The sequence below is a fragment of the Vulpes vulpes genome, chromosome 12 (assembly GCF_048418805.1).
Source record: "Vulpes vulpes isolate BD-2025 chromosome 12, VulVul3, whole genome shotgun sequence".
Taxonomy (NCBI): domain Eukaryota; kingdom Metazoa; phylum Chordata; class Mammalia; order Carnivora; family Canidae; genus Vulpes; species Vulpes vulpes.
Window position 1 is genome coordinate 34,678,231 of NC_132791.1, and position 17,080 is coordinate 34,695,310.

Consider the following 17,080-nt stretch of genomic DNA (forward strand, 5'->3'; position numbering starts at 1 on the left):
TATTTAATTTAAACCTTTGGAGCTTCTGGTGGGGTGTGTGTGTGTGTGTGTGTGTGTGTGTGTGTATGTGTATGTGAGATAGAGAGAGAATGAATCAGGGTCCTTCATGGGCAGTAGCAGTAACTATCAGGAGTTAGGGGCATTAGGTATCCCCCTCTTAAGCCCCTTGAGCTTCATTCCCACATGGAGGGGTTAGACTGATAAACCAGCTCCATGAAGCCCCCAGTCTTGCCTTTCAAACCACCCTAAACATTTCCTGGATGGGCAGTCCTGAGTTGACTTGGCTCAAATCTTGGCTTCAGGGAAAGTTTTGGATTTTTTTTTAAGCCTGTCTAGCAAAACAAGACTAAAAAAATGAATGGTATCATCTATCTGCTGAGGGTAAAAATTACTTTATCCAATTAAATAGCATACCACTGGTTTCTTGGCATATGTTTACTCGACAAATGTAGCTTCACACATGTGAATCATCAATCTGTCAGGAATACTCAGTTATATGTCACTTCCTCCATGCACCTATAAGCATAATAAGACAGTCCATATGCTTTCACTTTTAGCTAGTCTAGGGTAGGAAATACGTGTAGTATCACAAGAGCACTTACCTCCTTGAAGCTGTCTTGGAACTGAGAGAGCAAGAAAAGGTTTTTAAAACTTTGTATTGGTTTCTTAACCCCTCAAGTTACCTGCATCGGGTCAGGTGTGTTGCTATATCCCTTTAAATCCGTGTTCTAGGACTTCTTAAAAAATTGCTAATCTTCCTTGGTTCTTCATGCCGGTGAAGTGAAAGAGTAAGAATTTCTTAAAAATATCAAAGCCCTCTGAATTTCACCCTAGAATGCATTTTCAGTATTCATTTGACTGTATGTGTGAGAATTTGATATTTCACATCAAATAAAATCAATGAAAACAGACTTCCTGTTTCACAGACCTTCTTCGTAGGAGTTTCCTTGGTTGCTGTCTGCAAATTGATAATGATCTCTGAAATTTTTGTAAATTTCGAGGCAAAGCCGAGTTTTCCTTACTCGTTCTCAGATATTCCAGGGACGAGAGAAGAGAGAAAGTGCTAATTGAATCAGACATTTTCTAACTTTGGGAAAAACAGTGAACAGACAGAGGCAGGCACATGTCAACAAAGCTAGTAATTAACCTGAGTATTGTTAGGAGCTACTGGATCATTAACATGAAAGGCCCATCAGTAGAGAATCCAGGCTGCTGAATAATTGAGTTGTCAGTCCTCACAAAGAGATACAGAAAAATAATCTTAAACGTTTGATTCTAAGCCATATCCTCAGATTAAGGATTGAGGTGCAACTAATCTGAGTTCTGTTTTAGGGGATGACCATGGATATAAATGGTGCATCTTGGCCATCTGGGTAGCTGTTGCCTTCAGTAAAGCTTAATAGGGAATAATAGTGAGTGCTGTGCCATTTTAACCAGAGGAGTGTGTGTGTGTGTGTGTGTGTGTCTGTATTATTATTAAACTTCAAACCTCCCTTACCTGAGTTTCAAACAAAATCAAAATTCCAGATCCCTTTTGGCCAAAAGTATGAGGAGAAAGGGTTGGGGGTGACAGGCCTTGAGGGAAGGAAGTGATCCATTGGACCCAAGTTAATATTCAGAATATCATAAATTACCTATCAGCCTGCAAGGCATGTGGAATAAAATTAAAGAGTCTATCCAGTTGAACTGGTTTGAAATAAGCTCATGGAAGACAAGGTGCTGTAGTTTTAAATTCTGGAGTCGTTTCCTTAAAGATAAGAAATGATCATAAATAAAACAATTGTCTTCAACATGGCTCAGCTCTCCCAGAATGAGGTTTTGACAAAGCTGTTTATTTTGGAGCAGGGAGAGATCAAAGAAGGAAGATTAACTGAGCCCTCTCTGGGCAGCCACTCAGTAACTTGAGGCGGATCACTGACACCCGGAGCTTTTGTTCCTGCCACTGCAGCTTCAGAAGAAAGAAACTAGGATTTCAATGTAGTTTGGCCTTCTGTGCTGTAGCACTTACGGAATGTGTAGGGTGGGACTTAAGTGCCCCGAATGTTCTATTTTCTGCTCTGAAGTGGTGGTAGAACTCTAAACCTAGTTAGCAAAGTTGCCTTACAAATACAGAATCCTTAGTCACTTTGATCCCCCGGAGTGCAGTGACTTGGAGAATGGCAAGGGGGTGCAGAGTGGGATATGATGGCAATACAATTTAGTTTTCTAATGCACAAGGCAAGCGTACAGGCGCTGTTTTTCTCTCTGGCCTGGAATCTCAGCAGATTGTCTTGCTTTGCCCAACCGCTTGTCTGAGTTGGCGAGGAGTGCCATCTACTGACCTACTTATTCCTAGGTCTCTGAGCTCGGAGTTTCCCCTTGAGGTCTCATTTCCAACAACAATAGAGAAGGAAATTCTGAACGTAGGGGAGTGTTGGGTTTCCTTTACAGTGCGACACGTTAAAAACGATTGCCTTGCCCCAGCGATTAAGTAATTTCCTTGTGTTGCCCAAAGTATTGTATTTTAAGTGAGCGAGCCTGGTCAGATTGGTCATCTGGTTATCTTAATGTTAAAAATGAAGAAATAGAGGCTTTCTCAGGAAAGACTCTATTGAAGCTCACTTCTTACCCATGCATTATTCTAAATTCAAAGGAAAATATACCCTTTTAGAAGTATTTGGTCCTCTCCAGAATGTCACGGTCCTATACCAACAGGTAAAATGTTTGTTGGTAGTGTAACATTTTATAGCTGAATGGAAATCTGGACATTATCTTGTTCATCTCATATATTTCATCTCTCTTTTTTCTTTTTTCTTTTTTCTTTTTGAGATCCAAAAAGTGTTAAATAATAGAGCTAAAACCTGAACTTAGTTTTCTGAGCCCAATTAGGGCTTTCTCCACAACAAACAGAGTGGGCTCATTTTAAAATCACTTTTGTGTTATGGAATATGATAGACTTTTGAACAGGATGGTGTGTGTATGAGTGAGTGTGTGAGTGTGAGACCAGAGAATGGACAAAGATGAGCAGTAGGAATATGAGACTTCTTAAATATATCTTTTATTTGGCATTTTCCTCCTTAATATTAGCTTCCGATTATAACTCAGTTGGTAATGAGGTTATCATGAAAAAGACAAATTACTCTGCTTTTTATGTTTATATACATTTGTAAACACTCATCGATAAATTCAGTGGATCTCAGCGATTTTAAACAAGGCTCATTTAAAAATATTTCCCTTATGATCCTCAATTTTGAGGACTCTAATAAACCAACTGTATTTATTAAATAATAATTTGTTTTTCCTTCTTAGTCATTAGAAACCTAGCTCCCCAATGGAAGCCTCTAAACAGTATGCAAACTACTATTCATACTCAAAGCTGTGATCAGTTCAGATGGAAGGACAGACCCTTGGTTTTTTTTATCATGGCTATAAACACAAAATTCTTGAACCATGGAAGATAGTCCTGCCTCTTTATTTCTTAAGTTGGAGGATCCCAAGTTGGGAGCAGTGTAGCTGATGGCCATCTTCATTTCCAAAGCTGCATCCATTTAGTGGGTATGAGTAATTTTTAGAATCTGAAAGTCAGGTACTAAAAAGGGTATTGGAGTATTTGCTCTATCATCCCTAGCATGCTGAGCACTGGTTGTCATGCTGAAACAGCAGAATAAATAAGAAAAAATTCTTGCCAGAGGGGACTATAATACAGTACAACTCAGCTGCTGTGCATATGTGTGAAAGTGTTGTCACAAAAAAGCAGCAGCCTTGGAAGCTTAGATCAATTTTCTTATCGTCAACTTCTTTTTTTTTTTTTTAAAGTCTATTGCCCTGACTCAGCATTTCAGATAGAAGTTCTTTATTTTCCAAGAAAGAGCGAGATTAGAAGAGAAGAAAGAAAATGTATAGAGGAGAAGTGCTTGCTGTTTGGAAACTGATATCATTGTATGACATTTCATGCATAAGTGCCTTTGTTTAGGGGGCCGGTTTGCTACGAAGTGCCTGAAATCAAATTTAACAGTATTTTCTTTGATCCCTAGATTCTTGAAGTGAAAAGTCCAATAAAGCAAAGCAAATCAGATAAGCAAATAAAGAATGGTGAATGTGACAAGGTAGGTTTCCAGGGTGTTCCCGAGACTGCTGCAGCATGGACCGGCTGCCCTCTCCTTGTGTTTCCTTTGACCATCCTTGGTGGCTCCCCTTCCCTGTCTTCCATCAGAGGTGCCCCACACCCCCAAATGGTGAAGCTTCTTGGCGCTCTGTAGTTTGTTCTCCGAATCTCGCTTATATCTTCAGTGTTACTCTGGGCCCTTAGGCTGCCTTTTGCCATGAAGCTCGCATTGCCAACGGTTTCAGGCACATTGACTTGGGAGCTCAGAAAATCACATTAAAGGTAGAGGATTGAGGAATCTCAGCCATAAGTGAGCAGGGACGCCTGATCCTGGTGTAGTATGCCTTCCAAGTGTGCATCACGCACTGGAAATCTGACTTTAAGACCTGCTGCGGGTTAGTCTCCTGTTGTGGGCAGGGTCATAATGTGCTTTGCGGAATCAGGGCAGGCCTGACCAAAGCTTCACAAACCTTGCCTTTGCCTTTATTACAAACAGAGGCGCTTGGAAAACCCATACAGTTATGTTAACAAAGATTCCTGAGTCTGAACATATGGGAAGAGAGGTGTGCTTCTGCCTCTGCAGAGGAGCTCCAGATGTTAATTTGGATAGTCATCTTGGTTTTTCAGAAGATATTCTCTTCTGTTACTTGCTGTTTACTGGCTGGCCATGTTAGGTATAACCAGGAAAGCTTTATTTTTTATTTTTTTATTTTTTTTAAGAATTTGTCCTGAGATAATTGGTTGTGTATTTATACTTCCATGTTCAAATTTAGACTTTTATTCTCTTAGTTAAAAATCTTCTGAGATGAAAGAATTTAAAAAAAAAAGTAAACTGTGCTAATATGTTTAGACTCACAATTTACTATTGAGTACCCTTTTTCCCTATAGATGAGGGTTACTGGGAGAGAGTGGGTCTGCTTCCTTGAATCTGTTGAGAGTAAGTGCCAAGAATTGCCCTTTATGAAATAGCTGGCTTTGTAACCATAACCACGAGAGAGACTAGATCTCCAGGAGCCTTGGGCACTGAGTCCACACAGCATAGGCAAGGGACATAGGATGGAGTGCCTCCACCTGCTGCTTGTATGTTCCTGTTTATTTATTATGCTATTTTTGGCATATTTTTGCTTCCTAACATGCTTCTTCTTTTGGGGGGATACTCTTCTCTTTCAGGCCTACCTAGATGAACTGGTAGAGCTTCACAGAAGGTTAATGACACTGAGAGAGAGACACATTCTGCAACAGGTGAGAAATGCTTTTTAGCACATCCCTTTGCAGAAGCCACGAGGCCTGCTTCATCCTAGGGTAGTGTCATAGTACCTGGAGGTCACACCAGCCCTACACTGGGCTCCTGCCACCTGCAGAAGTATTTGGGTGGGTGTGGGGGTGGTTCTCATTGCTGAGGCTACCTGGAAGTCTGCTCTGGAGTTTGGCATGGATGAGCTCCTTCCCCTGGTGTTGCAGCAGAGGAAAACCGGGCATTTGTGGAGGTGACGGTGCTGGTGGGATGCCTGGATTCCTCTCCTGGCTCACACTGTCCTGTGAGCCAAGGGAGGGAAGAACGGGAATGCAAAAGCCTTTGGGGCCAAGCTTCCAGTTTCATGAGAAAACAGTGATAAGAATTTCAGTCAAGTGTTGTCAACATTTGTGATTCAATGGAGTAACCTTTTGCCAGTGCTCTTCTAAGAGAAAGAAATATTTTCCTCATTTCTCTTATCTTGTACAGCATACATCTATTATGAACTCAACTCCAAAATACTTGTGGAGTTGGGAAACTTCTCTTAGTACAATTTGATGTTTTGCAAAGATAAGGGTGTTTTTTAATTTTGCTATAGTTATAGTACTATTTAGTTTGCCGAATTAATGGTGGCTCCTGAGAAATAACTTCCTTAACAACCAAAGAGAAGGTGGCGCTCTAAATTCCAGGGTGGGTTTGTAGATTAGTTCACTGTTTGAATTTTGTTTTATTACTACTTTCAAATGACTTAAAGTAGTATTTAATCTATCCCAGCTGTGTGTGGATTATTATTTTTTTAATGTTTAATGGCTGATGGTCACATTTATATTCTGTGTACATTTTTTGCTGAAAACTATAAATATGCGTTCTCAAATCTGCCAAGTTCCCTGATTTGTCGGATAGGTTTTCTTTTCTTTTTTTAAACCCTTTTAGAGTTTCAGGTTTGAACCAAACATTACAGACCTATGATTCTTAACTGGGATGAGTTGCATTTCTTGCATTTCCATTTAAGTGAATATGAGTAGGGAACAGATTGGAGTGCTTCACCCTAAGAATTATTCTAGTCCTCTGCTAGTATCTTTCTTCAACATTCTTTTGTAGAAAAGAAAATTGTTCAGCTTGCCATTTACCAATTATGTGGGGTTAAATGACTGAATGGTGATGCTAAATCTATTAGCTGATATTCCCATCCTTTCCTATCTCTTTTTAAGCTCCAGCTCTGAACCACTGTGGAGCAATTGTCCAATAAAGCTATGAATGCATAAGCTGGGCCCAAATAGTCTCGCAGGAGAGTGAAACAGATGTTTGGGCAGGGTTGAGACACCTTCACAAAGAAGGCCCAGGCAGTGAGTGCAGGAAGTAGGCCATTGGCAGGCTCTTACCTTGGGGTGTCATTGGCATTCCCAATTTCACATTGTCCTTTTAATTTGACCTTTGAAAGAACCGTGAGGGAAGGTGGCTTACTCAAGAAGTGGATTACTTTAGTGTCCTAGAGGGAGAGAGTGATGGCTATGAATTTTTAGCCTGGCATCAAGGCGCTCCAGGACACACAGCGTTTCAGCCTAATTGCATTCCCAGGCCGGTTGAAAGCTCTCAGTCTTTGGCCTTTTGCCTTGCAATGCAGCTGAGGCTTGTGATTATGATACCATGATGCATGTCCTGTCACGGTTTACTGCTTAATTAATTCCTATTGTAAAACATAGCACTATTGAGGACTAATGTTATTCTCCACTTCGAGAGCTGCTCATCTCGTGGAATGCATTCCGCAAAGTCGATGTATTCTTGCCATGCGGGCCTGAGCACCTGCGACAAGATTTCTGGTGAGGCCAGGAGCACATCCAAGGTCTTTTACTATTAAACACATCCTATCAAAAACTCTGCTCTGACAGTTTTATTTTGCTCACAAGAAGTGGTTAATATCTTTGTTTTACTCTGGGGACATGCAATACTGGCACCCAGCATCTAGCTTAATGGGCAGAAAGCACTAGATCAAGAGAGCCTGTGTTCTTAAGCCACTTTTCCTTAAGGTAAAAATACAATACAGGGGATGCAGTCAAACCCAGAGATCTGAGTACCCTGGACTGACTCATAATTTGATTTTTCTTCAAACTGTGCATTCCACATTGATTTGGAAAGGGAGATGGAGCACTTCTAACCTCCCTAGCAGTTGAGCTCTGAGTCTGGGTTTGGCATCTTAGAATGAAGAAAAAGTTCTAAGGGAAACCAGGGCTTTCTTAGAAGACAGGTTCACAGTGTAGATAACAGCTGCTATACTTTTAAAATGATCTTCGGGGAGATGGGAAATGAGTGGTATATTAGAGTATTCCTTCTAACATCATGGAGAACCCTCCCTGGGAAATGTTCTGCTGAAGATTACCTCCCTCTTGGGAAATTGCCCTCATGTTACAGAATCCCTTATAGCTAGGATCCTGATGGCCTGCCTCTTCACCAAAGGTAGGGCATATGCAGTCCCACCATAAACAGCAGCATATTCCCATCCATACCCGAGGCAATTCTACAGGAAGACCTAGTATCTCCCAGACCTGAATCCACTGCTGGCAGCAGTGGTTAAAGCAAAGCTTGTTCATTGCTTCCCCTCAGTGAGAGGGCTGCTTTTGGGCAGAAAGAACCCTGATTTTTTAAAAATATAGTTAGACTAAAAATAATGCATCTGTTTTTATGATTAAAAACTAGGGTTGGGGGAAAGAGCAACAGATTTAACAAGTAGACCTTACCCTGTTAAAAACAAAAACAACAGAACATGAGAGACTCCTCTAACTCTGGGAAACAAACAAGGGGTAGTGGAAAGGGAGGTGGGCGGGGGGTTGGGGTGACTGGGTGACGGGCACTGAGGGGGTCACTTGATGGGATGAGCGGTGGGTGATAGTCTATATGTTGGCAAATTGAACTCCAATTAAAAAAAAAATGATAAAACAAAAACAAAAAACAGCCTGCATCGTACCCCCTAAAAGGCTAATGTGGCAGGAAATAATCCATCACAAATGTTTTCACCATGACCAGGATTGGAAGAATGAGTCAAGTAGTTGAGATACTCTTACTTCTCCACTAAGCATCCACGTCATGTGCTCTTACCTTCTTATCTACAATCACTCTGTCTTTCATCATTCTTATTTTGGGGAGATATTCATTATCGCAGGATGATGCAGGGTGACACCAGCAAGGTAGAGCCACACCACAACAGCAGTACAAGGTGATTCCTGTAGTGAGGCAGAGAGGCATCCTTCAGGGACCAGTGGGATGTTTTTAGGCTTTGTGGCTTGTGTCATTGGAATAAGCATGTTAATGCTATGCTTCTGATGTTCTAACTATCAGGATTCCTGGAAGGGAACCCACATTTATTTTTCTTTATGAAGTCTTTGCTTAATTGAGGATGTGGGTACATGCTCTAATAATTCAAGTCATTAATGCCATTCCCTTTGGCAAATCGTCCCTAACGCCTTGACTGTGCCACTATGACCACTACTACCTTAAGGTCATCTCAGCATCTACTTGATGTATTCTTACAAGCTCTTACAGGCTCATTGAGTGAGATTGATCAGATCCCCTCCATTTCTTTGTGTGTTTATGGCTGCAGGTGAGGGTGGGGTTGTTGCTTGTGGAAGAGGTAGGAAGGCCTGTCATCCAAGCACTGGAAATCTATGAGACAGTCCACAGCCTATGAGATACCCAGTTTCCTAGCAGGCAAGTGGGTTTATTTGCTTTCAAATCAAGTGGCTTTTTCTAGAAGGTATTTTTATTGGTGCTTTCTTATTGGTAATTAGCAGCTATACTGAGTCACAGAAAGCTATCTTCCTAAAGGAGTGAGTTACCATTTCAAAGGGAAAATATAGGACTCTACTTTGCCCCTACATTATGATGTCACTACTCATCTTCATCTTCTATTCTCCCTTTACCCCCGCAACTTTTATTGTAATTATTTTTTTTTTTTAATTCAAGTAGGCCTTTTCTGAATTTTAGCTTCTGGCATTTTCCCTGCTTCATTTGTTTTAGTGCTAATGAAATGGCTAATAGTCAATGAGGGGAGGCGGAGAAAGCACTGGGTTTGATAGTTCATGTGTTGTACAGTTACCTCCCAGATCATTAAGGAGAAGTTATATTTGTATGTTGATCATAATCATGTTGCCCTGATCTCTGTAGCAATTTAGTTTATAAAGAAGCTTTATTTATCCTATTATTATCTTATTTGATCCTCTGCATAACCTATGTAATAGGTAGAACAGGTGGAGTTATCCCCATTTAGGAGATGAAAAAGAAACAGGGGCTCAGGTTATACTGTTTTGTACATTGCCATTCAGATAGTGAGCAGAGTCGGAAGTGATACACGAGATTCGGGACTCTGTTCTGAATGCTTGGGCAACTTACCTATTGGCCAGTTAGTTGGAGAGAGAGGTCACACTCTAGGATAATTGTTTTTTGCCTTCATTGTGTACATTCAAAGCCTATTTTTTTCTCTGTCCTGAAGATTACACATTTTCACTAGCCCTATAGTATTTTTATAGGTATACAGAATTGAATGAAATGCTCTACTATAGTATTTCAGTATCACAAAAATAGATAATTTACGCTGGAAAGTATGGTTAGTATGTATTTAGCATCAACTGAATTAAGTATTTGATTGCCTTGACAAGTTCGTGCCTGGACGTGGCTGTGTGTATCTCTGCATGTATGTGGATGTGTGTCTGTGACTTATCCAAAGCTCAAAGTTCAACAAGTTCTTATGTGAATGTAGTACTTTAACCATACCTGGGAACACCCTTTCTAGGATTCTCTTGATGCGTGATCTAGCGCTAGAACCCTGGGTCCAGTGCTTTAAAGTAAGAAAGAGGTCAGTGAGGACATAGACTCCTTACTGTCCTGCTGTGCCAGCCTTCCCATCTTGTATTCATCCTCTCAAGGGGAAGATAGGCTTCCATCTTTATTCCAGACAGGAACAGGGGACAGAGGCCAGAAGACACATACTCATGGTCTATATTCTTTTCAAAAATTGTCCTGAAATCCCAGTGATTTTTGACAAATTTTAAGTAGCAGTATCTGCTGTATGTTGCAAGTGCATCTTGGGAGGCAAGTGTTTTAGCTGGGCTTGTGGTTACTTCCAGAAAAATCAAGCTTCTATTAGTATTAAAAAAAAAAAAAGTATAGTCAGTAGGCAGTTTGCTGTATCTGTCATGATTTCATAGTAAGAGTACGTGTTTTATTATGAAACCCATAGTTATATTTATAAAGAAGAGTTCCAGACATTGAGTAAGGCAGTAACAGCTCAGTCTGGAGTCAGGCGATTAATTGGATTGGGGTTCAGCATGTCTTTTATGCTTCTGTGGAAGTCAAATATGCCAGGAATGGGGAGCACATTTTCTTTTGAGACCCACTGACCCATAGGGAATAGTTCACAAATTTACTATTTCTTAAAGAAAACGAATCCTAAGAAGAGAGGGTCAAAAGTTTCCTTTCTGCTATTTTCCACCTGTAATTAGGTCATCTAAAACTCCATTGAATAAATAGCCTAAATAATTAAAATTGTTCTCTTTTTTGAGGTTATTGAACTAAAGAAAATAAGAAGCAAGTGATAGGAGGGCGGTTAAAGAGACAACTAAAAATAAGTAGAAAAGTTTGCCACTTTTCTCAGTGCAAATATTTTTTCTTTCATCCTGATGCTATTTTTTTCTCTCCCCCACAAAGCTTGCTAAAATTAACCCCCATCCCAGTTTACCCACAACATACTTACCTGAAGTCCATGCTACCTCAGCACAGTGTCCATTTCTGATAAAATTATTAGTAAAATAAGAATGGCAAGACATGTAACACGATACAAGATTTTCTCAAACCAGGAACCAACAACATTCTTAAAATTGGAACCTTAGATGTATCTTCTTGAAAGCCAAGGCAAGATGAGTACCTCTGCCACAATTTTTATCTTATATCTGACAGTTGGAGCCCACACAGTAAGAAATGAAGGAAGACTATCCCACACGAAGAGACAAAGGTTTTTTCTTTTTGTAGATAATACTTATTAACCTCAAATATCCAAGGGAATAAACTGAACATGACTGTAAGTAATAAATAGATGTTTTTATTCATTTTGTTGTGGTATAACAAAGTGTACAGCTAGGTGAATTTTAACAAAGTGAATGCATCTTTTATAACCAGCACCCAAATCAAGCAACAAAACACTTCCAGCCCCCTTCCAGTTACCACCCATGGTCTTCAGCGGGTAGGATTATAGATGGTTTCTCTTCTTCCCTTTTTGGGCTTTGTACTTTGAGTTTTCAATAACATAATCAGAAAGAAAAATGATCATTATTATATGTGTGGGTATACTTTATTTTATAAGGAGTCTTGTTATTTCTAGGATGGAATTTTCTTACATCTAGTAAGTATAGTCATTATCCATTGAATCAGTAACTAATTTTTAAAAGAGTCTTGAAAGTGTATCTTCATAACCACCAGTGGGGGTTTTACCTTATAGTAAAACATGACTTGAAAGGAGAAATCCATCTAAAGGATGTGAATGAAGAGAATAGGTAATCTGTTCTTGTTGAGAATTTCAAAAGGATAATATTCCTTTGGCTTACTAAATTGGCTAAGGGATAGTTCGGTGCCATCAATAGCATAAGACCCTCTTGCTATAAAGGAGAATATTAGTCTCTTGGTTCTATATTTGATCCCCTCCACCTCTCTGTCTCTCTCTCTGCCTTGTGATATCCATTGCTTATTGCCCATTCTTTCTCTTCTTTACTCCCCTAGATCGTGAACCTTATAGAAGAAACTGGACACTTTCATATCACAAACACAACATTTGATTTTGACCTTTGCTCGCTGGACAAAACCACAGTCCGTAAACTACAGAGTTACCTGGAAACATCTGGAACATCCTGAGGATACAACAACTGGATGCATCAAAAACTGTTGTTTTTGGTTTTTTTTTTTTTTTTTTTGGTTGTGATTTTTTTTTTTTTTGGTTTGTTTATATGGAAACACTCAGAATGATGCAACCAAAAGGGAAAAATAAAAATCAAACAACCTTCAGCTTTATTTTTCTTTAAAGCCAGTCATCATCTCTTGATAAAGGAGAGGTTAAGCAAACCAGCCTCAGCGGACCACTCTTCTCTCCAAGGAAATCCCCGGGAAGAGTTAGCCTGGATAGCCTTGAAAACAAACAAATCAAACACAACACAAGAAAACTTAAAGAATGTGTATGGTATCATGTATCTTTCTCTGTGGTGGTTCATTCCACAGGACGAATGCATATTCAACACACTGCCTTATTACATAACTGATCTATTTATTATCGCATACAGATATTCTAAAGTCGTTGAGGGAATGACACCACAAGACATTATAAGTACTTGGTCCCACGGATGCTCTTTCAATGCAGCGCCCTTGCCATCCCAAGCCCAGTGACCTTACTCGTATACCGTGCCACTCTCCACTAACTTTTCCAGGTCCTTTTACTCATTGCAGTCTGTATTTGCCACCTTTTGTTTTTCCAGTTCCAGGACACAAATATTATCAACTGGGGGGGACCAAATTGTCACCCTGATTTTTCTTCTTTGTGGTCTTTCTCCTGAAAGTTGGGGCCCAGCCCTTGGCTGTATCCATATAATGATCTTGGACCATGGTAGAAAAATGCACCAAATAGGATCATATGAATTGTTGTCTAGCCTTAGTCAATAAACCTGTAGGACTTTGAAACAAGTGTACCTGTAAACGTCCTGCATCCAGCATTGTTGAGCTGTCATCAACATCCTTGTGTCTGTTTTACTGTTCTAATATTAGGTAAATACGGAAGTAAAGGCATTCCACAGGATCATCGTTTAAAAAAAAAAAATTCTGGTTCTGTTTTCTAAAGAAATGTTGTAGAAATTCTTAATTTGGATCTATTTATTAGTAAGGGTTTCAGGTTTTTTCAGCTGCCAGTGTGTTATATCCATCTTTACCATAAAACCTGGAATAAGAGATTTTTGTTCACGTATGATCCTCTTAGACTCTTTTATATTTGGAAAATTAAAATCTTTCTTTGGGGGAAAATTCTTGGTTATTCTGCCATAAGAGATCATGTATTAATTTGTAGATTCAGTGGTTCGATCCTGTTTAGTCACTTGCTTATGTTTCCAGAAGGATTTCTTGTATTGGTAAAAATGAAGATGGTTGGGAGGGGGGCTATTTTTGTTCTTGATGTACCCTGTTTTAAAACTAGAAATCTGTCCTGTGGCATGCAAAAGAAAGCAAATTATTTTTAAAAGAAAAAAAAAAAAACCCAAAGTCCTTTTGGTGTCATTATTCCATCCTCTCCATAAATGGAGATGTGCCAAGTGAGAACAGCTCATCTTCCAAGTTTTTGCTAGGAACTCAACCGAAAAGAAGGGAAATGAAGAAATACTTCTGGATCCAAAGGTTCATTCACTGGATCAGCCTTAAGAAAGCTTCTATGTGTGCGAATAGACCAGTCTCTAGGCTCTCCCTTGTTTATTCCCATGCCAGATGCTGTCTTTTCATACAGAGATTAACTAGTGTCTGTACAGAAAATGGTCTTTCCAGACCCATTCTTTTGGGCAGTAATGTAAATGCAGATTGATAATGAAGTTATTTCTGCATTTTAAAAAGGGGATTTTTTTTTACATTGTTTCTTTCTATCCAAAGACACTATTTTTTCCTTTAAAAAATTATAATACAGCCATGCTCCTTGTAAATTACTTCTGAAGTGTCCTCCCCAAGGACAAGTGGACTTTTTCGGTAACATTACTATTCTTGATGGTTGGCATGAACAGTCCTTGAAGCATTTGTTGTGTGTCCCCTTCTCAATGTTTAACTCCAGAGAAACTTTTGGAGTCATTTTGGACATTAGGTGACTGATGTGTGTGGTTTTAGGCGTGGTTTTAGTTGTGTTTGGTTTTGTTTTTAACTTCGCAGATGAAAGGGGAGGGCGATGCTTACATGAATTGTTTGCAAAATTTAGAAATCTTTAAACATTTCTAACTGCTAATCCACATATTCTAATTAAGCCAGAAATGGATGTGGTTTAACTAAAATATCTGTGTAGTGTAACTAGAAATGTATATATGTAGTTGGGGCCATTTTTATTTTTGTAACTAAGTTGTGTGGCAAAATGATTTGACAGTGTGAAGGTTTTTCTTGTTCTTCTGACCACTTTTACCAGGAAACTAGGTAAAATATAAGCAACCAAACAAAAAAGGACAGTGAGAAGGGAAGCTATTGCAGTAATAAACTTTAGACCTCAAATTTAGGCAATAAAGCAGATGTCTTCAGAATATCGTCAAAATGGAAGTTTGTAAATTAATAACGAAACTCAAGAAAACTTACCCATCCACTAATCCTCATGGAGGCAGCAAAATGAGTTTTCCACAAAATTTCAATAGAGTGAGAGTCACATTGTTGATTTTTTGCATGTTGTATTCTCACTCTCATTGAATCTTTAAATGCAGAAATAATAAATCCCCTTTTCAATTTAGTTATACTCTCTTCAAGTACCATTCCCACTCAGTTCTGCTGTGTTTATAAACACTGCTGAAACCTACTAGAAAATATATTTGGCACATGTGCATCCTGACAGTGGCTTTGGTTTTTTTAAGCACAAAGGGGAAATGGCAGGGTTCAATTCCTTAGATAGATAGGTTTCAAATAAAATTATTGGGTGGGAGTGAATATGGTTTGAGCCAGCCAGAGTAGGAGAAACTTCCTTTAAATTTTCCTCCAGTACTTTGAGGGGGGAAAGATACGTATAGAACTTCCCCCTCTTATAAATGGGCTTGCGTCTGGTTTTGCAGCAGCATTACGTATGAGAGGGGATGCTTCCATGTGAGTTAGCATAGAGCAGTTATGTTAGCAACAAGACTGTCTACCTCTCCCTATACCTTTTTGTAGACAAATAAGCGTGTCCATATCGGTTTGCATATTGTGTGAAAGTAGGGAAAAGGATAAAAACCCAAGACCACAGTACAAAAACTCTAAAAGAAAAAATCCTGAGTGTTCTAAACGTTTTGAAATTGCTAAGCACATCTCTCTGATCTGAATAATTATTCACCCTCCTTTTGTGGAAAGAACCAATATAATTGGTTTTCTTTCCCTAAAATGTTTCTCCCACCAAAAAATGTTTCTGCTGTTACCTTGTACAAACCAAGCTAACCTTTGAGAAACAGTTTGGGCCTGCATAACATCCCACATACTGTTCGTTTCAAGTCCCACACATGTTAATAAGTTAACATATTTGTTTACAATACACTTTGCTCTTAAATGTTTTAACTCTACCCAGGTAACCAAGTTGGAGGTCCAGTGTTGGAATGGTCAGCGTTCGTGTGTGGTGGCTTGTGTTCGATTTTTCTCACTTGGAAAGTGATCGGCTCTGGAGTAGTTTGCTATATGTGCATTGCGTCCCACCTTTAGCATTTTGTGTTCCAACGCTATGTACCGTACACAAGCACATGCTCATATTCTAATGTTGCTTCAGACTGTGGCTCTAAACTTGGGACTCTGATGTAGATACAACTCCAGCTGCAGTGAATGTTGAGGAGTCACTTCCCATGGTTTAGTTTAAGCTTGGGCTGGAAGTCTATATCTTTGACCCCTTTTGTGTTATATGATGCTTTTGATCATGTAGGCACTGCCATCCCTGGATATTCCTTGTAAAGATGCATCGAAGAAGTCAATTTAAAAGGAAGACAAAGCCACCGCTGTCTGTAAACTGTAAATATGTATTTTGGCACTTGTACTCCAGTATCTGCAAATAGAGTTATGATGGAAATGCTGACAGATCCTTCACGGTGGCCAGAGCTACTGTGCAGTGCAAAAATAAATTAAGCAAAAATGTATTCTTGAGATTAACAGTGCAAGGCCAATACGTTTTCTAAATCTGTCAGTATCTTTTTTAATGGAGTGTGTATGTGTAGTTATGTTGAAAGATACACTATGTATGTGTGTGTAGATGCTATTATGTGAACTACAAGGCATTCGTAAGATGTATTTCCCATCTCTAAAACCCATGTTGAAATATAAGTACAGATTGACAGAAATAGGTGTTTTACTTAAATTCATATCTAATCTGCTGTGGCTCCATTTTCTTTACAATGTATAGTCTTACTGATTGGTAAGAGTCATTTGAGCAGAGTCTGGTTTTCGCTTTACATACAGGGGAAAATGAGCTCTTGGGCCTTTCTCAAGAAGTGATGCTGGTCCTGCAGAAGAATGAATGGAGAGATAAGAACCAGCAAGGGCACGGTCCAGCCCCCCATTCATCTTTGAGTCCCCAGGGTCTAGTACCATTTTCTGTATTCCTAAAAACAGTCATTTTTTTTTTTTTAAGCTCTGCAGAGACAGGGTAAGAAATGGTGGGGCACAGTCTTGGAATAAACCAGGTTGCTTGTACATGGCATTTTTCCTCTCTCCCCGTATTTCTCTGGAAGGTTTGGTACATAAATTAAACAACGTGCTATCACTAGACAAAGTCCATCAAAGGCTCTGCATTTACTTGAGCAGCAAGAAGTGCTACCTTGATTAGACGGGAAGGAGAAGCTCTACTTCAAAGAGAATAGAATACTTTAAGTTTGGCAAATAACCCAGGAATTGGATATAATGCTCTAGTTCATAGTAAAGAGACTTAACAGCAAATTTGAGAAAGTCACCTTATCTTCAGGCTGACAAACCATTGAGATTACAGTGGGCTGCCTTGTATGCTATCAACTAGGAGCTGATTTTAGGTGTGGAAGCATCAGTCCCAGATGGGCTTGGCT

At 39.4% G+C, this 17,080-nt stretch overlaps 1 protein-coding gene across 2 annotated transcripts in view; it reads left to right on the forward strand.

Moving 5' to 3' along the window:
* The window catches only part of MLLT3 (MLLT3 super elongation complex subunit), a 279,792-nt gene extending 263,429 nt beyond the window's left edge, over nt 1–16,363 (forward strand). For both annotated transcript variants that reach the window (XM_026001464.2, XM_072728179.1), the window contains exons 9-11: nt 4,014–4,085; nt 5,255–5,326; nt 12,081–16,363. In XM_026001464.2, coding sequence (XP_025857249.1) covers nt 4,014–4,085; nt 5,255–5,326; nt 12,081–12,212 — 276 coding nt within the window. In that variant the 3' untranslated portion in view covers nt 12,213–16,363. The remainder of the gene's footprint in view (nt 1–4,013; nt 4,086–5,254; nt 5,327–12,080) is intronic.
* Nucleotides 16,364–17,080: the final 717 nt, after the last annotated feature.